At 45.7% G+C, this 22,870-nt stretch overlaps 1 protein-coding gene, 1 long non-coding RNA gene and 1 other non-coding gene across 52 annotated transcripts in view; 1 reads left to right on the top strand and 2 right to left on the bottom strand.

The window, feature by feature from the left end:
• The window catches only part of XRRA1 (X-ray radiation resistance associated 1), a 127,071-nt gene that overhangs the window by 34,281 nt on the left and 69,920 nt on the right, over positions 1 to 22,870 (top strand). For 33 of the 50 annotated variants that reach the window (XR_014814652.1, XR_014814675.1, XR_014814674.1 and 30 more), the window contains 2 exons: positions 5,494 to 5,622; positions 6,370 to 6,587. Coding sequence is in view for 10 of the 50 variants with exons in the window: in XM_084975213.1 (XP_084831339.1) it covers positions 5,494 to 5,622; positions 6,370 to 6,587 (347 nt within the window). In the remaining 40 variants the exon portion in view is untranslated. The remainder of the gene's footprint in view (positions 1 to 5,493; positions 5,623 to 6,369; positions 6,588 to 22,870) is intronic. The other 17 variants (XR_014814696.1, XR_014814691.1, XR_014814684.1 and 14 more) reach the window with 1 other exon arrangement.
• On the bottom strand, positions 13,352 to 21,470 carry LOC146399725 (uncharacterized). Its single transcript, XR_014814719.1, has 2 exons — positions 21,416 to 21,470; positions 13,352 to 17,193 (listed from the first exon to the last, which is right to left on the bottom strand). It is a non-coding gene; the product is annotated as an uncharacterized LOC146399725 (long non-coding RNA).
• Positions 15,276 to 15,382, bottom strand: LOC146399726 (U6 spliceosomal RNA). The gene has a single exon (XR_014816991.1). It is a non-coding gene; the product is annotated as a U6 spliceosomal RNA (small nuclear RNA).

The raw sequence follows: 22,870 nt of genomic DNA, 5'->3' as shown, positions 1-22,870 counted from the left end.
TGGATTATTCCTGAGACCTTTGCCTCTACTGGTCTTCCCTCACAATGAGCCACAGTCACCCCCTGTTTTCCCAGGAGATCCTTCAAGAACCACAGGCAGGTCTGACCCAGATTCCTGTGGAGTCTCTGCTTTGCCCTGGGACCCAGTGCACACAAAGGATTGTGTGTGCCTTTCAGTAGCGGAGTCTCTGGGAGTTCCCATTGTGGCTCAGCGGAAACCAACCTGACTGATATCCATGAGGATGTGGGTTTGATCCCTGGCCTTGCTTAGTGGGTTAAAGATCTGTGCTGTAGGTTGCAGATGCAGCTCAGTTTCTGCATAGCTGTGGCTGTGGTGTAGGCCGGCAGCTGCAGCTCTAATTTGACCCCTAGCCTGGGAACATATATATGCTGCAAGTGTGGCCCTAAAAAGAAAAAAGAAAAAAAAAGTGGAGTCTGTTTCCCCCAGTCCCATGAAGCTTCTGTGTATAAGCCCACCGGCCCTCAATGGCAAACGCTCCAGGGACCCCTCTTCCCAATGCTGGACCCCTAGGTGTGGGAACCTGATTTGGGGCTCAGAAGTCTCACTCCCATTGGTGAGCCTCTGCAGTATAGTTGTTTTCCAGTCTGTGGGCCGCCCACCTGGCAGGTATGGGGTTGCTTATATTGTGTAATATCCCCTTCTACCATCTCAATGCGGCCTCCTCTTTGTCTTTTGGTGTAAGATATCTTTTTTTTTTTTTTTTTGGTAATTTCCAATCTATTTTGTTGACAGTTGTTCAGCAATTGGTTGTAATTTTGTTGTTTTCATGAGAGAGGGTAAGTTCCAGTCCTTCTCCACCCTCTTGTACCTATCTGTTGTGTATATAGTGGTGTGTATGTGTCAGTCCCAACCCCCTGATTTGTTCCTCCTGCCCCACATTTCCCCTTTGGTAACTATGAATTTGGTTTCAAGATCGTTGAGTCTGTCTCTGTTTTATAAGTTCTTTTGTATCATTTTTTGGTTAGATTCCACATATTAGTGATCCCATGTGATATTTGTCTTTGCCTGACTTATTTCACTTCATATGATAATTTCTAGGTCCATCCATGTTGCTGCAAATGGCCTTATTTCATTCTTTTTTATGGCTGAGTAATATTCCATTGCGTATATGTACCACATCTTCTTTATCCATCCCTCTGTTGATGGACATTTAGGTTGCTTCCATTTTTTGGCTTTTGTAAATAGTGCTGCAGTGAACATTCAGGTGCATGTATCTTTTTGAGTTGTTGTTTTCTCTGAATATATGCCCAGGAGTGGGGTTGCTGAATCATATGGTAGTTCTATATTTAGTTTTTTTTTTTTCGAGAAACCTACATACTGTTTTCCACAGCAGTTGCACCAATGTGCATTCCCACCAAGAGTGTAGGAGGGTTCCCTTTTCTCTATAACCTTTCCAGAATTTATTGTTTATAAATTTTTTTTTGATGATGGCCATTCTGGCTGGTGTAAGGTGATACCTCATAGTTGTTTTGATTTGCATTTCTCTAATAATTAGCAATGTTGAGGATCTTTTCATGTGTTTTTTTTTTTTTTTTTTTTGCTGATTAGTTTTAACTCAAATGTGAATAGAAACAATGAGAGATCATGACTTTCCCTGGCAACTCAAATCACTTTTTTTATCACCAGATCTAGAGTTTTTGGTTATATAGATCACCATTAATTCCAAATCATCTTTATTTATTTATGGAAATTGATGTTGGTTGAAGCTATTCTTCAATCCCTGCAGGAACTGCACTGTTTCTAATTCATACTTCTCCTAGGGTTTAGTCCTCCACTGCCCTAACTTCAAGCAGGGGCAGTTGCTCAGGGATCCTTTTCTGTGGCACACTCTCCAGTTTTTGGTACTTGGAATTAGCAAGCTTGTTAGAATCTCTGCTTACTTTCTTAGCTTCTCAGCTACATTTGGAGTCAGCAGAGAGCCTAAGGGAAAAGTGCCCAGAGTGTTATATGATTCCCTTTGGGTTTCCTTCTCCTTCCAAATCTTGGCCCCTAATTTTTTTCTCAGCTTGTTAGTTCGGATGCCTTAGAGAAGATTATTTTTAGGAGTTCTCTTGTGGTGCAGCTGGTTAAGGATCTGGTGTTGTCACTGCAGCTGTTTAGGTCACAGCTGTGGCAGGGATTTATTCCCTGGCCTGGGAACTTCTATATGCTGCAGGTGTGGCCAAAAAAAAAAAAAAGGAAAGATTGTTTTTAATAGTATATTTTGTCTGGATTTTCTACTTTATACTTAAGGGAGAATTGGCTCATGTTTTTTTAGTCTACAGTACTGTAAATCTTCCCATTTATTTTGGCTAGGTACCTAGGTGCCTGGTATGGAAGCTTTTTTTTCCCCTTTTCCTTTTTTAGGGCCACACCCGTGACATATAGAAGTTCCCAGGCTAGGGGCTGAATCAGAGCTACAGCTGCTGGCCTATACCACAGCACTTCAGGATCCCAGTACCCCTACACCACAGCTCATGGCATTGCCGGATTGTTAACCCACTGGGCGAGGCCAGGGATCGAACCCATGTCCTCATGGATACTAGTCAGGTTAATTATCACTGAGCCATGACAGGAACTCCAGTTTTTCTTAATCTTTATGGTCTTTCTCAGTAGTCTCATCCCTTCCCAAGTCTTAGTTATTTCTGTCTCACTTCTGTCTTCTGAGCTGTACGTCCATATATCCTATGTATCGTACCAAAGGCATCGCACACATGCCCAAACCAAGTCTCCTTCTCCTGTGTCCCTGGCCTCAGTGCTGGGCACGGCTCTTCATTCCCTGTGCAATTGTCCAGGCTAGAAATGTGGTCCTCAGCCCGAAATCTTCCCTTCCGCACCCCACACATCTGTTCACTTGCCAGGTTCTGCGAATTGCACCTCCTAAATTTTTCTTAAACTTGCCCTTTTCTGTTGTCCTGTTTGGTCTCAGTCTCCGGTTTCTCACCTCCCAATCCATGCTCCTCACCGCCAGCCAGAGGGATGCTGTCACTGCCCTGCCGAAAGTTCTGCAGCAGCTTTCCAGTGTTCTAACCTCCGTTAACATAGACCGCAAGGCTTTTCATGCCTCGGCTCTACCGACTTCTCCCTCCTCCTTTCTTTTTACTTATTTTTCATTGCGCAACACACCTCATCCATTCTGAACCATTTTTATCTCCATTTCTGGGTAGATCACAGTCTGTCTGGGTGAGGGAAGGGAATCATGTTTGACCTACTCCACCCTGAGACTGCTCTCTCACTGTTTTTGACCAACACCGGGCACTTGGTCCTGTTAGGCCTGTTCCCTCTCCCCCTTGGACGGAAGGGCCAGCTCTCCGGCTTGACCAGTACAGAGCAGGGGGGGATGGTGACCTCCTTTTTTCTAATTACTGTGTTCCTCATAATGCCACTTAAAAGAGCACTGGCCTTTTAGCAGCTACATCATAAGTTCTTTTTTTACACAAGCAAGCCGTTAAGCTCTGTCTCCCTCATTCTGTGTTTGCGTGGTGGGTTTTCTGTATCTTATCACAGAAGCTGAACTGACAAGTGAATGAACATAAGAGTTTGCTAAATTTCATCTTGCTGGCTGCAGTCCTTGGTCCAGTCTGTTAAACAGTTAGTTTTAACCTAATCCAAAGTCTTACAGCAGAAAGTAAATGAAATCCCCTTTCAGCATATCGATAGAGGGTGAAACTGACTGGCCCAGAGATGCTCTGTACTAACTAGAAGCACGCAGCAAGCAAAGCTGCAGCACCATCAGAACCCAAGCCCAGGCTCCTGGTCTCTATCCCCATGCTGCTTCTAAGACGGCACCTAAGATCCCTTTCCCGAAAGGAAATGCAGCCACTGGGGTCTACTGCTGCCTTCTACAAATTCCCTTGAAGCTGTCAGATTTTCAGTGGTGTCAATTCCCCTTGCCAAGAGAAGGTATGATAAAAATAGCACTACTCTGAGCAGCTGGAAACCCCAGTTTTTCCGTAACAGACTCCTGCCTCTCTAAAGACCTCTCCTCCCAAGACTGCCATGGGAAGGGCTCAGCGGGAGAGTCTGGTGCTTCTCTGTGAAGCTTTGCATCTTGCCTTCCTCACCTACCTAGTGATGCCCTCCTATTTTAAGACATCTGTTTTCGAGACAAAGTGAACCTTCTCTCCATTCTAATTAGAGTTGAACTTTAAAAAGGCAAAGCAGTGTACCTGTCTCAAGTGATAGGCCAGAGCTAGCTTCTTTATTATGGGCCTTCCGAGGAATTTTGTGAAGGCTTATTTCTTTGCCGTTTCATATTTGGCTGGAAAACAATAAGGATCGGCCAGTCAGTTATCAATCAACAGAGCTGATGTGCACCTTCCTGTAACTGCTTTCAGGCAGATTAAAAATTCAGTGTATGAAAGTTGGTCGTTTCAGGAAGAGGAAGAGAGTCATCTGTGACCTTGAAAAGTCCCCATGAACTAAAGGCTTCTTTCCTTCTCTGCGGAGGGTCTCTGCTCTCTGCCTTGAAGCCCCTTCCCCCACACCTTTCCAGGAGGGCTCTTTCTGAGACCATGTCTGACCTGTGCCTGTTTTCATCAGAACTGTCATGGTTATAATCTACAGAAACCCGTCATGATTAAAGAAACAGAAAGGGAGGAAGAGCAGCAGCAGGGCGTCTCACAGCCGTGCCCCAGGGACAGACTGAATGTAGGTCCCGAGCATTGTGGAGCAGCCCAGAAGTTCTTTCTCTCGGCTTTCACAGCCGCTCCTCTCTGTGCCTTGCCTTGGTCCCCTGGGCCCCATGATGAGACACATGACTGGCCAGAGCTTCTAAAAATATTACAGCTCCAGCCACAAAGAGGTGATTTTTCTCCCCGCTTCCCTCCCTCTCTCCCAGCTGTCAAGAGCGTGGCCAGTGCCGGCTCCGAACCGCTGCCGCTGCCCCTGGGTCCTCCCTGCAGCGTGGGCCACCGCCCCCCAGCCTCGTGCCTGCCTCTGCTCCGGCGTTTGTCCCTCTCTCTGCTGTGCGCCCATGGCCTCCACGAGTCTCTAAGCACTTTTGAGAGGGGCGTGTTCCCGTTCACATTCCTAGTCTCTGGCTTCGCAAATATGTGTTAAAGAAATTCATGAGTGTGAGTGAATGAATGCACAGTTGACTCTCCATCTTTCTCAATTCACCTTTGAAGCCTCGCTGCCTTCAGGTGTGCGGTTACAGGCCTTTTGGCCTCCCCGCCTCTCTTTGTCGCGCTCCATCTGGCCCAGGCGACAGCGACCCTTCCCCTCCCCACCCTTCAGTCCACGGAGGGCTGGAAGATGTGCTGCGAAGCCGGTGCCGCAGCCGAAAGTGCCTGGGGTTTGGCGTTAAATTTGCCCTCTGCCGCTTTCTGGCTATAAGACTTTGGGCAGGTGACTCTGCGTTTGAATTCCGTCATCTGCAAAGGGGGTAAAAGCCAGTTAGGCCTCTCGGTGGGTTCCCCCTCCTCCATTTCTTCCTGGGCGTGGCAGAGTGTGTCCTCTGCCGTGTTCATTACGAGTTCTTTGCACTCACAGGGAGGCATCTGTGACATCGCTGACCAGCAAGAGGTACATCCTGAGGTTCCCGGCACTGGAGACCCTGATGCTGGATGACAACAAGCTCTCCCACCCCAGCTGCTTTGCCAGCCTGGCTGGGCTCAGGAGGTAAAGCTGCAAGCCTCTCTCCACAGGGCCCTCTGTAACCCCCAGCCTTGCGCACACTGTGAGCACTGCTCTGGAAGCCAAAAGGCCAGGGCTTAAATCCCAGCTCCACCACTTTTATCTCTGCTGCGGGTAAGTCGTGGCGCCTCTGAGCTTTAGCTCAGGCCCAAAAAGTGGGCTATGAGTAAGGGTGTCTCTGACCATGTGACTGGATTAGAAGAAGCAACGAGAAGAGAGGAGAGGAGATGATGTTGGAGATGGGATCCTGACCCTGGGAGGAGGCAGAAAAAAAAGAATCAGAATCAGAAAGATAACCTCTACCTGTAGTCTGCCCTCTGTATCTGTGGGGTTTGTATCCAGAGATTCACCCAGCGTAGAACCTGCAGATGTGGATGGAGGGCTGCCTGTATTAGGTCGAAGTAATGAAATGCTGGCATTTAAATGGTTACGTTTTAGATCCCTGGAATATTTACTTTGGATTCAAATTCCACTTACTAAACACTGCTTTGTTCCAGGTCATTTACATATAGTCTCATGTTATCCTTGCAAGAACTTTGAAAGGTTGATAAATACTACCCCCATTGTAGAGACAGGGGTGCTGAGGCCCAGAGAGGGTGAGTCACTGGCTCAGGGTCACACAGAAGAGTAAGTGTCCAAGCCGACTCCCTGTGCTTTCCCTAACGTTGCTCCGTAAATGTCCCTGAAGTATCATTACTCCTGTGATTCTGTATTCACTTTCCTTAATTGAAGACTGAAGAAGTTAAGCCTGGATCAAAACAGGATTTTCCGGATCCCGTACCTACAGCAGGTTCAGCTCCGAGATGGGTCTGGAGACTGGGTTGGAGGCAGGAGAAGTCCCCGGAAAGGGCCCCAATCCAGGCTGCAGCCCAAGTTGTGGATGTTTGAGGCCTCAGATGACCAACCGGATTATACAGTGCTGCCCATGAAAAAGGATGTTGACCGGACAGGTTAGTGAAACCCCTTGATGCAGAGACACTCTAGCCCCGTGGTGTGAGTAAGCTTCGGAGAGTTGGTTCTGAAAGTCTGTAGTTCCCCGGGGAGCTGCTGCTTTTAAATTGCTGGGCCCAGGGAGATTGTGGCCTCATGTGAACTATTTCAGTGTCTTCCTAACTGGTTCTGTCAGTCAGGATGCTTTTAAAATCCAGTTGTGGAGTTCCCATCGTGGCGCAGTAGTTAACGAATCTGACTAAGAACCATGAGGTTGCGGGTTCGGTCCCTGCCCTTGCTCGGTGGGTTAACGATCCGGCATTGCTGTGAGCTGTGGTGTAGGTTGCAGATGTGGCTCGGATCCCGCGTTGCTGTGGCTCTGGCGTAGGCCAGTGGCTACAGCTCCGACTGGACCCCTAGCTTGGGAACCTCCACATGCCGCGGGAGCGGCCCAAGGGAAAAAAAAAAAAAAAAATCCAGTTGCAAGTGGATTTTTTTCTTTTTTATCTCAAATAACAAACTCGTAAGTAAGACTTTCCAGAGGTGGTTGGTTCTGGGGGCATGGATGTTCTTGAGGAGCTCAGGCTCTTTGTGCCCTCTCTCCTCTATCCATGACCTGCTTGCTTGCCCTTCTGGCGTTTTCTTGGAGGCGGGTTCCCATTGAGGTCTCACGGGGGCTACTTCAGTTCCAGGAATCACAGCTAGATGGCGACATTCAGAGGCAAAAAATGAAGGAAATGTGACCTTTATTCTAACCCCAAATTTCTTTAATACATGAGTGTGTATCTGGATTACGTATTCTCCGCTGATCTAGTTCTCCGTTACTCAGCCAATACCACGCTGTTTTTCTTTATATTTGCTTTAAATTGAGGAATAATTTACATAGAATAAATTACGAAGATTTTAGGTAGAGCTTCAATTTTTACATACACACCCCCCCCCCACAATTTTAGCTATCACCCGTGTCATCCCACTGGTAACCTCCTCTGAGAATACCCAGCATGCTGACTCCTGTCACCGCAGTTGGGTTGTGCCCGATACGCTGCTTTGCCATACAGCACGCGCTCTTTTCTCGGGGGATGTGTTTCACTCAGCACTGTGTCTGGGGGGCTCGTTCATGTTGTTGCATATGTCAGTGGTTCACTCTCTTCTGTTCTCTTATTTATTCCCTTTGTACCGCAATTTATTTGCCCTTCTCACTGTTGATAGGCATTTTGGTTATTTCTGTTTGGGGGCCATAATGGATAAAGCTGTTAATTTTTTACACATCTTTTAGTGGACATAAGCACTCATTTCTGTTGGGTGTATACCCAAGAGTGGAATTGCTGAGTCACAGAGTAAAAAACGTTTGTTTAGCATTGGAGGATATCGCCAAATACTTTTCTGATGTGGTTGTACCAGTTTTCAGTCTCATATTAATGAAAGAGATTTCCGGTTACTCCCTATCCTCACACATGCGTGGTAACACCAGTCTTTTTCATTTTACTGGTTTGGGTAGGTATGTAGTGGTATCTCTTTGTGGTTTTGACTTCATTTCTCAAGTGACTAATGATGATGGGTATCTTTTCATATGTTTATTTGTCACTCTGATAATCCTTTTTGGACGTGTCTCTTGGCCTTTTTGCCTATCTTTTTTTTTTTTTTTTTTTTTTTTTGCCTTATCTTGAGCTGCTCCCTCAACCCACCGAGCAAGGCCAGGGATCGAACTGCAACCTCATGGTTCTCAGTCGGATTCGTTAACCACTGCGCCACAACGGAAATTCCCCTTTTGCCTATCTTTAAATTGAGTTAGGTGTCCTTTTCTTGTTGATTTGAGTCCTTTATATACTGAATACAAGTTCTTTGTGGATCCGCATATCACAAAAATCTTGTCTCAGTCTGTGGTTTGCTTTTTCATATTAATGGTGAATTTTGATGAACAGTTCTTAATTTTAATGAAGCCCAGTTCATCAGTTTTATGGTTAGTGCTTTATATTTCCTGATCAAGAATTTTTGCCTCTCTCAAGCCATGAAAATATTTTTCTATGTTTTCTTCTGGAAGCTTATTTTAGTTTTTTCACATTTGGTCTGTGATCTATCTAGAATTAATTTTTGTGTATGGTGTGAGGAGGTAGAGGTGAAATTTCCTTTTTTTTTTTTTTTTTTTTTTTTTGCTTTTTAGGGCCACACCCATAGCACATGGAGGTTCCTAGGCTAGGGGTTGAATCAGAGCTACAGCTGCAGACCTATGCCACAGCCCCAGCAACTCAGGATCCGAGCTGCGTCTGCAACCTATGCCACAGCTCACAGCAATGCTGGATCCTTAATCCACTGAGCGTGAGGCCAGGGATCGAACCTGCAACCTCATTTATTAGTCAAATTTGTTTCTGCTGCACAACAGCAGGAACTCTGAAGTTTACTTTTTTTATATAGATATTTAATTGACCCAACACTATCTGTTGAAAAGATGGATATCTTTTTCCCCATTGAGTTGTCCGGGAGGCACTTTGGTAAGGCAGGTAACAATGTATGTGCTTAAATTGCTGGAGACAAGTAATTTGTAACACGTAGATAGTGAAGTTCTCTAGCCACATTGTTGTTCTCGAAAATTGCTGTAGGTGTTATAAGGCCTTTGCCTTTCTCTGCAAATTCTATAATCAGCTTGTCAGCTTCCACACAAAATCCTGCTGGGATTTTGACTGGAACTGCATTGACCCTGTAGACCATTTGGGAGAGAACTGACATCTCTACAATATTGAATCTTCAGATTCGTTAAAATAATACATCCCCCATTTTTTAGGCCATTTAAAATTCTTCTCAACAATGCTAGTCTTCACTGGCAAGTTTATGCATATCTTTCATTAGATTTATTCCTAGACATTTGGTCTTTTTTATGCTGTTATCAGTGGTATTGCTTTTTCACGTGCCATTTCTATGTTTGTTGCTAGTACGTAGAAATTTTGATCATATATCCAGCAGCCTTTCTGAATTCCCTTATCATTTTTAGCCATTTGCAGGGTCTTTGGGTTGCCCGTGTTCTCGATCATGACGTCTACAGGTAGTGGTCATTTCTTCTTTGTCAGCCTTATACCTCTTATGCCTTTTCATTTCTTCCTTTTGCTGGCTGAGACTTCCAGTACAGTGTCGAGAGTGGTGGTTGTAGACATCCTTGTGTTGTTCCCAACCTCAGGGGGACACAGTTCAGTATTTCAAAATTATTTCCAAAGTATTTCAAAATTATGAGTTAGCTGGAGATATTTTTTGTCAATGCCTTTTATCAGATTACAGAAATGTCTTTGTAGTCCTCGTTTGCTGAGAGTTCTTCTTATGTATGGGTATTGAATTTTGTCAAACACTTTTTCTTTATCTGTTGAGACAATCATGTGATTTCTCTTCCTTAATCCATTAATGTGATTCATTACATTGATTTCTTTGTACGGCCACACCCGTAGCATATGGGAGTTCCTGGGCCAGGGATTGAAATCAAGCTGCAGCTGCAACCTGTGCTGTAGCTGTGGCAGCACCAAATCACTGCACAGGGCCAGAGATTGAACCCACACCTCAGCAACAACCTGAGCCACTGAAATCAGATTTTTAACCCACTGCACCTCAGCGGGTACCTCTACATTGATTTTTTTTTAAGTTTTTATTTAAAATTTTTTAGATTAAAGTGTAGTTGATTTACAGTGTTGTGCCAACTTATGCTGTACAGCAAAGTGACCCAGTCATACATGTATATACATTCCCTTTTTTATCTTATCTTCTGTCAGGGTCTATCCCAAGAGACTGTTGAGTTCCCTGTGCTATACAGTAGAACCTCATTGCTTATCCATTCTAAATGTATTAGTTTACATCTGCTACCCCCGAACTCCCCATCCATCCCACTCCCTCCTCCCTCCCCACTCCCCCTTGGCAACCACAAGTCTGTTCTCTGTATCTGTGAGTCTGTTTCTGATTTGTAGATGGATTCATTTGTGCCATATTTTTGATTCCACATGTAAGTGATATCATATGGTATTTGTCTTTTTCTTTCTGACTTCACTTGGTATGAGAGTCTCTAGCTGCATCCATGTTGCTGCAAATAGCATTATTTTATTCTTTTTTATGAGTAATATTCCATTGTATATATGTACCACATCTTAATCCAGTCATCTATTAATGGATATTTAGGTTGTTTCCATGTCTTGGCTTTTGTGAATAGTGCTGCAGTGAACATAGGGGTCATGTATTTTTTTGAATTACAGTTTTCTCTGAATAGACGCCCCAGAGAGGGATTGCTGGGTCATATGGTAGCTCTACATTTAGTTTTCTGGGGCTCCTCCGCACTGTTTTCCACAGTGGTTGTACCAATTTACATTCCCACCAACAGTGTAGGAGGGTTCCCTTTTCTCCACACCCTCTCCAGCATTTTTTTTTTTTTGTAGATGAATTAAAGATTAACGATGGCCATTCTGATTGGCGTGAGGTGGTACCTCGTTGTTGTTTTGAATTGCATTTCTCTAACAATTAGTGGTGTTGAGTATTGTTTCATGTGTCTGTTGGCTATCTGTATGTCTTCTTTGGAGAAATGTCCAGTTAGGTCTTCTGCTCTTTTTTTTTTTTTTTTTTTTTTTTTGTCTTTTGTCTTGTTGTTGTTGTTGTTGTTGCTATTTCTTGGGCCGCTCCCGCGGCATATGGAGGTTCCCAGGCTAGGGGTCGAATCGGAGCTGTAGCCACCGGCCTACGCCAGAGCCACAGCAACGCGGGATCCGAGCCGCGTCTGCAACCTACACCACAGCTCACAGCAACGCCAGATCCTTAACCCACTGAGCAAGGGCAGGGACCGAACCTGCAACCTCATGGTTCCTAGTCGGATTCGTTAACCACTGTGCCACGACGGGAACTCCTGCTCATTTTTTTGATTGGGTTGTTTGTTTGGTTTTTATTGCTGAGTTGTCTGTATATTTTGAAGATGAAGCCCTTGTTGGTTGCATTGTTGGCACCTATTTTCTCCCATTTCCTAGGTTGTCTTTTCATTGTTTTTTTATGGTTTCCTTTGCTGTGCAAAAGCTTGTAAGTTTAGTTAGGTTCCATTGGTTTATTTTTGTTTTTATGTCTATTGCCTTGGAAGACAGACCTAAGAAAACATTTATACGGTTTTTGTCAGAGAATATTTTGCCTATGTTCTCTTCTAGGAGTTTTATGGTGTCATGTCTTATGTTTTAGTCTTCAAGCCATTTTATAGCCTGGATTCTTTTTATTTTTTTTTACAGCCACAGCTGTGGCATATGGAATTTTCCAGGCTAAGGGTATAATTGGAGCTGCAGCTGAGACCTACAACACAGCCATGGCAACATCAGATCCGAGCTGTATTTGCAACCTACACCACAGATTGTGGCAATGCTGGATCCTTAACTCTCTGAACGAGGCCAGAAATTGAACCCACATTTCTTACAGAGACAATGTCGGGTCCTTAACCCACTGAGCCACAATGGGAACTCCCTAAAAGGTATTTTTTTTAATATTCTTTTTGTAATTATTGATTGTTGATATACAGAAATGCAACTGACTTCAGAATGTTGATCTTGTATCCTGCTACTTTGCTGAATTTGTTGATCAGTTCCAATAGTTTTTGTGTGGAGTCCCTAGGGTTTTCTGTATATAGTATCGTGTCATCTGCATAGAGTGACAATTTTACCTCTCTGCTTCCAATTTGGATATCTTTCATTTGTCCGATTGCTGTGGCTAGGACTTCAGTACTATGTTGAATAAAAGTGGTGAGAGTGGGCATCCTTGTTCCAGATTTTAGTGGTAAGGCTTTCAGCTTTTCTTCATTGAGTATTATATTGGCTATTTGTCATAAATGCTTTTATTATGTTGAGATTGTTCCCTCTATACCCACTTTAGTAGGAGTTTTTATCATTAATGGATGTTGGATTTTGTCAAATGCTTTTTCTGCATCTGTGGGGATGATCGTGTTTATGTATTTTTTTTTTTTTTTTTTACTTTTCTCTTGTTAATGTGGTATATGACATTGAGTTGCATAAGTTGAACCATCCTTGTGAACTTGGGCTCAATCCTACTTGGTTGTGGTGTATGATCTTTTTTATGTGTTATTGGATTCAGTTGGCTTAAATTTTGTTGAGAATTTTTGCATCTATATCCATCAAAGATATTGGTCTATAATTTTCTTTTTTGATAGTGTCTTTGTCCGGTTTTGGGATTAGGGTGATGGTGGCTTCATAGAATGTCTTTGGGAGTGTTCCTTCTTCAACCTTTTGGAAAAGTTTAAGAAGGATGGGTATAAGTTCTTTTTTGTATGTTTGTTAGAATTCACCTGTGAAGTCATCTGGTCCTGTAGGGAGTTTTTAAATTACATATTCAATTTCATTTCTAGAGATTGATCTGTTCAAATGATCTATTTCTTTTTGATTTGGTTTTGGTGGGCTGTGTCTTTCTAGAAAGTTGTCCATTTCTTCTAGGTTGTCAAATTTGTTGGCATGTAATTATTAATAGTATTCTTTTATGTTTATTTGTATTTCTGCAGTATCCATTGAGATTTATCCTTTTTCATTTCTTATCTTGTTTATTTGTGTTCACTTTGTCATCTTCTTGGTGAGTCTGGCCAGAGGTTTGTTAATTTTGTTTACCTGTTCAAAGAACAAACTCTTGGTTTTATTGATTTTTTTTTCTATTTTTTAAAAATCTCTATTTCATTGCTTTCCTTTCTGATCTTTATGATTTCCTTCCTTCTGCTGACTTTAGGTTTTGTTTGTTCTTCTTTTTCTAATTCTTTTAGGTGTTAGGTCAGGTTATTGATTTGAGATTTTTCTTGCTTTTTTTTTTTTTTTTTTTTTGAGGAAGGCTTGTGTTGCTGTGAACTTCCCTTTAAGAACTGCTTTTACGGTATTCCATAGCTTTTGTATGGTTGTTTTCATTTTTTGTTTGTCTCAAGGTATTTTTTAATTTCCTCATTGACCTATTGGTTTTTGAATAGTATATTGTTTGGTCTCCATGTGGACAGTTTTTTCTCACTTATTTTCCTTAGGTTGATTTCTGATTTCATGTCATTGTGGTCAGAGAAGGTTTTTGAAATAATTTCTGTAGTCTTAAATTTGTTGAGGTTAGTTTTGTGCCCCAGTTATGTGGTCAGTCCTAGAGAATGTTCCATGTGCACTTGAAAAGAATGTATGTTCTGGGAGTTCCCATTGTGAATCAGTGGGTCAAGAATCTAACTAGAATCCATGAGGACACAGGTTTGATCCCTGGCCCTGCTCAGTGGGTTAGGGATCTGGCATTGCTGTGAGCTGCAGTGTAGGTCACAGATGAAGCTTGGATCTGGCATGGCTGTGGTATAGGCCAGCAGCTGCAGTTCCAACTCAACCCCTCATCTAGGAACTTATGTATGCTGTGGGTGTGGCCCTAAAAAAGAAGAGAAAAGAATGTATATTATGGGTGTTTTTTTTTATGTAATGTCCTAAAAATATCAAGTAAGTTTAACTGTTCTGTTTTGTCGTTTAGGGTCTCTAGTGCCTTATTGTTTTTCTGTCTGTAAGATCTGTTCATTGAGGGGTATGGATATTAAAGTCTCCTACTATTAGTTTGTTCCCATAAATTTCTCCCTTTGGGAGTTCCCATCATGGCACAGTGGTTAACAGAACTGACTAGGAACCACGAGGTTGCAGGTTCGATCCCTGGCCTTGCTCAGTGGATTAAGGATCTAGCATTGCCGTGAGTTGGTGGAGGACGAGGCTCAGATCCTGCATTGCTGTGGCTCTGGCGTGGGCCAGCATCTACAGCTCTGATTTGGCCCCTAGCCTGGCCACCTCCATATGCCGTGGGAGTGGCCCTAGGAAAGGCAAAAAGACAAAAAAAAATTTTCTCCCTTTGTTTAAGTTTGTATTTTGGTGCTCCTATATTAGGGGCATATATATTGATGGATGTGTAATATCCTTTTCTTGAATTGATCCTTTTATCATTAAATAGTGTCCTTCATCTTTCTTTATGGCCTTTGTTTTACAATCTGTTTTGTCTGATATGACTATTTTTCTTTTTCTTTCTTTCTTTTTTTTGGTCTTTTTAGGTCCATGCCTATGGCATATGAAAGTTCCCAGGTTAAGTGTCAAATTGGAGCTGCAGCCACAGCCACAGCGACGTAGGATCCGAGCCACATCTGCAGCCTACAGTGCAGCTCACAGCAGTGCTGGATCCTTAACCCACTGAGTGGGCCTACGGATTGAACCTGAGTCCCCACGGATACTAGTCTGGTTTGTTACTGCTGAACCACAACAGGAACTCCTGTCTGATAGGAGTATTGCGACTCCTGTTTTCCTGCCATTTCCAGTCATATGAGGCATCTTTTTCCATCCCCTTACTTTCAATTTAATGTGTCCTTTGCCCTAAGGTGGGTCTCTTGTAGGCAACATAGTGTAGGCTCTTGGTTTTTTTATTCAGTCTGCCACTCTATGTCTTTTGATTAGAGCATTCAGTCCATTGACATTTAAGGTAATTATTGATAAATATGTGTTTGTTGCAGTTTTAAACCTTGTTTTCCAGTTGATTCAATGTTTCTCCTTCGTTGCTTTCTCTTTTTTTAGTTGGATGATCTCCCTTTATGCTTGTGTCCTCTTCTTTTTTTTTGTGAAGGTATTCTTTGTTTCTGATTTATGGTTGCCCTGTTTTTCAAGTATGTTAATCCATTTCTATTTCTGCTTGCTATAGACCGATAGTCACATAGTCTCAATCATGTGAAAAAGTTGGAACACTTCGTGAATCTGCATGTCATCCATGCGCAGGGGCCCTGCTCATCTTCTCTGTGTCATTCCAGTTTTAGTATGTGTGCTGCTGAAGCGAGCCCCTGAATTGTTTTGAGAAAGTAGGGTCACTGGAGAGCATGGAGGGCCTCTGATCCTTGAGTCCAAATGGCCTCACCTGATAGAGGGGGTGTAGTTCTGCCTTTAAACCCATGGTCACTTCCAGACTGGTCGTATTGTTCCAGTGGCTAGTTTGACTGACTCTTTGGGGTCTGTCTTCCATTTGGTTCTTCAGAGATAGAACTCTGTCCCCAGAAATACCTAGCTTGAATCTAGGGCCCGCGGTTTTCCAAAATCAGGGTTGTATGAGGTTTGTCATCTGGAAAGCTGGGATGGAGGTTGTGATTGGAGAATATAAATGCTCTTATAATTAGGTGGGCAGACTTCAGCTCTTCCTTTGAACTCTTTCTTGAGAGTTCTTTCCAGAATTCATTTATTTTCCCCATCTGAACCTCTCCCTCATCTTTTTCACCCTGAGGCAAGTACCTTAGCTAAAACCAGGCCAAGAAGATTAAAAGGGAGCTGATTAATTTAAATAAGGTTACCTGTTTTGAAGTGGATTTGGCTGATTGACTTACAGGAGTGGTGTTGGATAGGGAGGTCTGAGTGCCCTAGGAGATTGCGAGAGATAAATACACCCTTCCGTTAAGGCAGTTGCTTGTGCTCAGTGAAAGAAGAAAAAGGAAACCATGATGTCAGGTACAAAATCAAGTTCTGCCTGGTACGTTTGGTCAGGGAGTTGGGAGGGAGGTCTCTGAGTCGTTGTTAGAGGGAACACCCTCCAGAGGGCGCCAGAGCACAGTTTGAGCCCAATCGTGGTTCTGTGTTGGTACTTCTGGTCTCAGAGATGGGGTTTGCGATGGGAAGGTAGGAACCCAGAGGACGTGCACAGTGAGCAGTGGTTGGTTACAGGCTGCCCCTGACTCTCAGGTTCCAAAGGCCTCACGTGGTGGAGAGGATATAGGTCTGCCTTCACGTCTGTGGATCACTTCCTGGTCGGGCAGCCCAGTGGCCAGACACTTAGACCGGCTGTCAGGGGTCTGAGAGCCATTTGTTATCCAGAGGCAGAACTCTGAACCCATAAAGATCTGCTTTGAATCCTGGGTATTCAAATTTGCAGAATCATTTTTGTGTGTGGTCTGGCATCTGGAAATTTAGACTGGTCATCGTGAATGGAACGTGTAGTCGTGGAAGTCCTTTGGTGGGCACGCTGTGACCTTACCTGTGAACGAGCTCTGGAAAGTTCTCTCCAAAGTGCTTTATTATTTTCCATCTGAGCCCCTCCCTTCTGTTCTTCACTCCCGAGGGAAGTAACATAGCTAAAACAAGGTCAAGAAAATTAATGGTGAGCTGATTAATTTAAAGCCGGTTAAGGAACCTGAATTGGTTTTGTCTGATTGATTAAGGTAGTGGTCCTAGGTGAGGATTGAATGCCCTGGGAGACTTTGAGAAAGAAGCACACACCTCTGTTGCCTGTGTTCAGTGGGAGCGGAAAAAGGAAATCAGGCTGTCAGGTGCTCAAGTCAAGTTCTGCCCCAGAGTATGATCCAGAGCCCAGAGGAAGGGTTCTGTGTTGCGCTTAGAGGTAACGGCCACTAGAGGGCGCAGGAGCCCAAGTTGAATCCATGTTCCCACTTAAAAGCTCAGCGATGTTCAGCATAGGAATGGAAAAACCCCAAGGAGTGGATGGTTACAGGCCGCCTCTGACTCTCATGTTCGAATGGTCTCGTCTGATGGAGGCGACATTGTTCTGCCCGCACATCTCATCTCTGGGTCACTTCCAGACTGGTTGGGTAGCACAATGGCCAGACAATTTGATAGGCTTTTTAAAAAAAAATTTTTTTAAGGGCCATACCTGCAGCCTATGGAGGTTCCCAGGCTAGGGGTTGAATCAGAGCTACAGCTGCCGGCCTAGACCACAGCCACAGCAATGTGGGATCCGAGCCTTGTCTGCGACCTACACCACAGCTCACAGCAATGCCAAATCCTTAACCCACTGAGTGAGGCCAAGGATTGAACCCACAACCTCATGGTTCCTAGTTGGATTTGTTTCTGCTGTGCCACAACAGGAACTCCTTGACAGGCTTTCTAAAGTCTAGCTGCTGTTGGATTATCCGGAGGAAGAGCTCTGGACTCAGATATACCTGGCCTTACTATTGGGCATGGAGTTTTCCAGAAGGAGGCTTGCATGGGTTTTCCTATCCAGAAAGCTGGGTTGTGGATAGGAATGAAGTTTCTAAAAGCTGTGGTCCTTTGTGGTCACGCTGAGTCCATCCCTGTGAATTATCCCTGCAGAGTTCTCCCCCAGAATACTTATTTTTTTTCCATCTGAGCTTCTACCTTCTGTCCTTCACCCCTGAGAGAACAACCTTAGCTAAATCCAGCTTCCATAATTTAAGGGAAGGCTGATTAAGTTAAAGAGGTTTCCCTCTTTCGCTGATTGACTTAAAGTAGTGGTGTTGGATATGGAGGATTGAGTTTCCTGGGAGACTCTTGAGTGAGAAATAATCTGCTCTGTAAGATTGTAAGATTGTTGAGGGGAGATGCGAAATCAGGCTGTCAGGTGGGCCAGTCAGGTTCAGCCCCAGTGTGTGGTCAGGGAGTCAGTGGGAAGTGCTCTGAGTTGGCGTTAGCAGGAAGGGCTGCTGGAGGGTTTCAGTGCTGTGGCAGTGCACACCTGCTGTCCTGTGTTGACACTTCCAAGATCAGGTTCAAGATGGGGTTAGCAGAACCACAAGAAAGTGCCCAGGGAGGGGTGATCGGTTACAGCTGCTTCTGAGTCTCCGGTCCAGACTGCCTCGTCCCATAGAGGGGATGTAGCTCTGTCATCGTCGCTGTGGGTCACTTAGTGCTTGTGTAGCCCAATGGCCAGACACTTCGACAGGCCGTCTGGGGTCTGAAAGCCCTCTGATTATCCAGAGGCAGAACTCTGAGCCCATTAATGCCTGGCTTGGATCTTGGGTATTCAGGTTTCCAGACTCTTGCTTGTGTGTGGTTTGGCATCTGGAACTCTGGGCTGAGTCAGAGTGGTTATAATTCATTGAGTGGCCCTTCCCGCTCCCTGTGAGCACTCTCCTGACAGGACTCCCCAAAGCTTCTTATTCCTTCTGAGACTTTTCCTCGTGTCATTGAGCCCTGTGGGAAGACTCTTACCTGAGTTCAGGTCCTTGAATTCAGGGGAGGCTGATTGACTTCAAGCAGCTTAAGTGCCGCGTGGTGGGTTCAGCTGGCCGACGTGAAGCAGTGGAGGGGTTGGGGAGGATTGGGTGCTCTGGGAGGATCTGAGAGAGACACCCCTCTTGGGCAGAGATTGCTGTTCCTGGGAGAGGAGGAGGGACATCGGGCTTTCCTGTGCTGACGCGCAGTGCAACCCCCGGCCCTGTTCAGGAGCAAGGGCTCTGACCTGGCTTTGGAGGGAAGGGCCGCTAGAGGGCGTCTCGTGCCGGCAGAGCCCCCCTGCTGCTCTGTGTTGGTACTTGCAGGCTCAGAAATTAGGTTAGTGTTGGGGATGGCAGAGCCTCAGGAATGATAGCAGCAAGGGAAGGATGGTTACAGGCGCCTCCCACCCCTCAGTCCAAATCGCCTCTCTGGTTAGAGGGCCCGTAGTTCTGTGTTCAGATCGATGGCTTCCTTCCGGACTTGTCGGGGGACCCACTGTCCAGACACTTTGAAAGACTGTCTGGGGTCTGGCTGTTTTTTTGATTCTCCAGAGAAAAAAAACTGTGGACACAGAAATTCCTGGCTTGAATCCTGGGCCTGTGATTTTCCAGAATCAGCCTCGAATGAGGTTCGGCATTTAAAAATTGGGCGGGTGATCGTGAATGGAGTTTGTAAAAGCGGTTGTAATTCAGTGGGGCTGTCTTTGCCTCTCCCTGTGAATTCTTTCTCCCCAGAGCCCCTTATTCTTTCATCTTAGCCTCTCCCTCCTGTCGTCGACATCTGTGGGAAGAGCCTGACCTAAAACTGTGTCTGTGAGTTAAGGGGGTGATTAGGTGAAGGCTGGATACATAATTTGTAGTGTGCTAGGCAGTGGACCTCAAGCACTGGTATTGGGTAGGAAGGATTGGGTGGCCTTGGAGAATGAGAGAGAGAAGCACCCATCCTGTATACAGTCCTTGATTGTCGTTAGAGGAGGAAGGAAGTCAGGCTGTAGGTGCTCAAGCCCAGGGCAGCCCGTGGATGTTGAGGGAGCAGGATGAATGGCTCTGAGTTGTTTTGAGAGCGGAAGGTGGCCTGAGGGCGCTGCAGGGCTGGCAGAGCCCACCTGCTGCTCTCTGTTGGGCTCCAGATGGGGATGGGGGAACCTCAAAGACGTGACCAGGACGGAGGGGTTGGTCAGAGGCCATCTCTGATTCTTGGGTCCACATGGTCTCACTGGATGGAGGGGACATTGTTCTGCCTTCACATCCATGGCTCCCTTCCAGACTTGGGGTATGTTCCAGTGGTCAGACACTTTGCCCCACGGTCTGGGGGGCCGACTCCCATTGGATTCTCCAGAGGCAGAACTCGGGATCCAGAAGGACTCAGTTTGAATCTTGGACATGCAGTTTTCCAGATTCCGGCTTGCATGGGGGTGGCATCTGGATAGCTGGGCTGGTGGTTGTGAGCAGTGTTGAGAGAAAAGGTTATAATTTGTTGGGGAGGGGTCTTTACCTCTCTCTGAACCTCTCTCGAGAGTTCTCCCCAAAGTTCTTTGTTTTTGTTGCGTCTGAGACGTTTCCTCCTGTCCTACACCTTTGTGGGAAGAACCTGACCTAAAACAAGCTCTGCAAATTCAGGACTGGCCGATTAACTTAGATCTGGTTATGTGACTTGTATTGGGTTCTGCTAAGTGATTTAAAAGGTGGGGTTTCTGGAGTTCCCTTCGTGGCTCAGTGGTTAACGAATCTGACTAGTGAACCATGAGGTTGAGGGTTCGATCCCTGGCCTTGCTCAGTGGGTTAAGGATCCAGCGTTGCTGTGAGCTGTGGTGTAGGTTGCAGACGCGGCTCAGAACCTGCGTTTCTGGGAGTTCCCATCGTGGCGCAGTGGTTAACGAATCCGACTAGGAACCATGAGGTTGCGGGTTCGATCCCTGCCCTTGCTCAGTGGGTTAACGATCCGGCGTTGCCGTGAGCTGTGGTGTAGGTTGCAGACGCGGCTCGGATCCCGCGTTTCTGTGGCTCTGGTGTAGGCTGGTGGCTACAGTTCCGATTTGACCCCTAGCCTGGGAACCTCCATATGCCGTGGGAGCGGCCCAAGAAATGGCAAAAAGACAAAAAATAAATAAATAAAACCAGATCCCTGAATTAAGGGGCGGGGCTGATTAATTTCAAGCTGGTTTTGTTACTTGTGGTGTGTTAGGCTGATGGACTTAGGGTTGTGGGGTTGGATGAGGAGGATCGTTTGCCTTGGGAGACTTTGAGAGAGAAACACCACCCTCTGTATGGCGCTTAATAGTCGTTAGAGGGAGAAGAGGAAGGAACTCAGGCTGTCAGGTGCTCAAGCCAGTGCAGTGCCTTTGTTTAGGAGGCAGGAGGAAGGGCTGTGATTGTTATTAGAATGAATGGCCGCCAGAGGGCGCCAGAGCGCCCTCAGAGCCCAACTGCTTTCCAGTATTTGCACTTCCAGGCTAAGAGCTGATGTTTGAGATGCAGATTGCGGATCCCCAAGGATGTAACCAGAAATGAAGCATTGGTTACAGGCCACCTCTGATTCTTTGGTCCACACTGCCTCACCTGTTAGAGGGGATATAGTTCTCCCTTCACATCTGTAGATCGATTCCAGCCTTGTCATGTGTCCCAGTGGCCAGACAGTTTGACCTGTCTCGGCCCTGACTGCCAGTTGATTCTCCAGAGGCATAACTCTGGACTCAGAAATACTTGGCTTCTGGAGTTCCCGTCGTGGCTCAGTGGTTAACAAATCCGAGTAGGAACCATGTGGTTGCAGGTTCGATCCCTGGCCTTGCTCAGTGGGTTGGGGATCCGGTGTTGCTGTAAGCTGTGGTGTAGGTTGCAGACACGGCTCGGAACCCGTGTTGCTGTGGCTCTGGTGTAGGCCGGTGGCTACAGCTCCACTTCGACCCCTAGCCTGGGAACCTCCATATGCCATGGAAGCAGCCCTAGAAAAGGCAAAAAAAAAAAAAAAAAGAAAGGAATACTTGGCTTGGATCTTGGGAATGCATTTTTCCAGAATCAGGCTTGCTTGGGCGTTTTGCGTTTGGAAAGCTTGTTGGTGGCTGTGAATAAATTGTGTAAAAGCCATGATAATGTGGTAGGTGGTTTTTGCCTGTCTCTGAGAGCTCTCTCTGGAGAGTTTTCTCCAAAGTTCCTTATTCTTCTTCCATCTGAGCCTTTTCCTTCTGTCACTGAACCCTGCAGGAAGAACCTGAACTAAACCAGGTCTGTGAATTAAGGCTGGATCTGATTAATTTAAAACCAGTTATGTAACTTGTAGTGTGTTCAGCAGATGGTCTTAAAGTGATGGTTGTTGGATGAGGAGGACTCTGTGCCCTGGGAGACTTGGAAGGAGAACCACCAGCCTGTTTAAGGCGCTTGATTGTTGATAGAGGAAGAGGAGGGTGGAAATCAGGCCAAAAGTCCCCAGCCCAGTACAGCACCTGGATTTGGTCCAGAGGCAAGAGGAAGGGCTCGGAATTGTTGCTGGGGACAATGGCCACAAGAGGGCGCCAGAATGCTGGCCCACCCCGACTGCTGCTGTGTGTTGGAACTTCCAAGCTCAGAGTTGGGGTTCAATAAGGGGGTGCAGGAGTTCCCATCGTGGCTCAGTGGTTAACGAACACGACTAGTATCCATGAGGATGCGGGTTTGATGCCTGGCCTTGCTCAGTGGGTTAAGGATCCAGTGTTGCTGTGAGCTGTGGTGTAGGTCACAGACACGGCTTGGATCTGGCGTTGCTGGGGCTGTGGTGTAGGCCAGCGGCTACAGCTCTGATCATTGACCTCCATATGCTGCGGGTGCAGCCCTAAATAGACAAAATACAAAAAAATAATAATAATAATAATAAAGGGAGTGTAGAACTCTGAAGAGGTGATCAGAAAAGGGGGGTTGGTTCCAGGTTGCCTCTGATCTTTGGTGCAGATGGCCTCGCCTGAGCGGTGTGGGTGGTACAGCGGTGGGCACAGCCGCCTTCCAGATGGCCTCGCCTGATAGAAGGGACGTAGTTCTGCTTGTACATCTATGGGTCTCTTCCAGACTCGTCTTGTGTCCCATTAGCCAGACAGTTTGACCGTCTGTCTGGGTTCTGATAGCCATCAGGTTCTCCTGAGGCAGAATTCTGGACCCAGAAATACCTGGCTTGAATCTTAGTCATGCAGTTTTCCAGAAGCTGGCTTGCTTGGGGTTTGGCATCTGGAAAGCTGGGCTGGTGGTCGTGAACGGAGTGTGTAAAAGTGGTGATAATTCTGTGGCTGGGGGGTGGTCTTTACCTAACCCTGTGGACACTCCCTTGAGAGTCCTCCCCGGAGTTCCTTATTCTTCTGAGCCTCTTCCTTCTGTCCTTGACCTCTGTGGGGAGAACCTGACCTAAAACCA

Source organism: Sus scrofa, chromosome 9 (genome assembly GCF_054392235.1).
Source record: "Sus scrofa isolate SSC_HxYL_T2T_F1_AM1 chromosome 9, Sscrofa_HxYL_maternal_Yorkshire_Landrace_v2.0, whole genome shotgun sequence".
Taxonomy (NCBI): domain Eukaryota; kingdom Metazoa; phylum Chordata; class Mammalia; order Artiodactyla; family Suidae; genus Sus; species Sus scrofa.
This window is presented reverse-complemented; position numbering and strand designations above follow the sequence as displayed.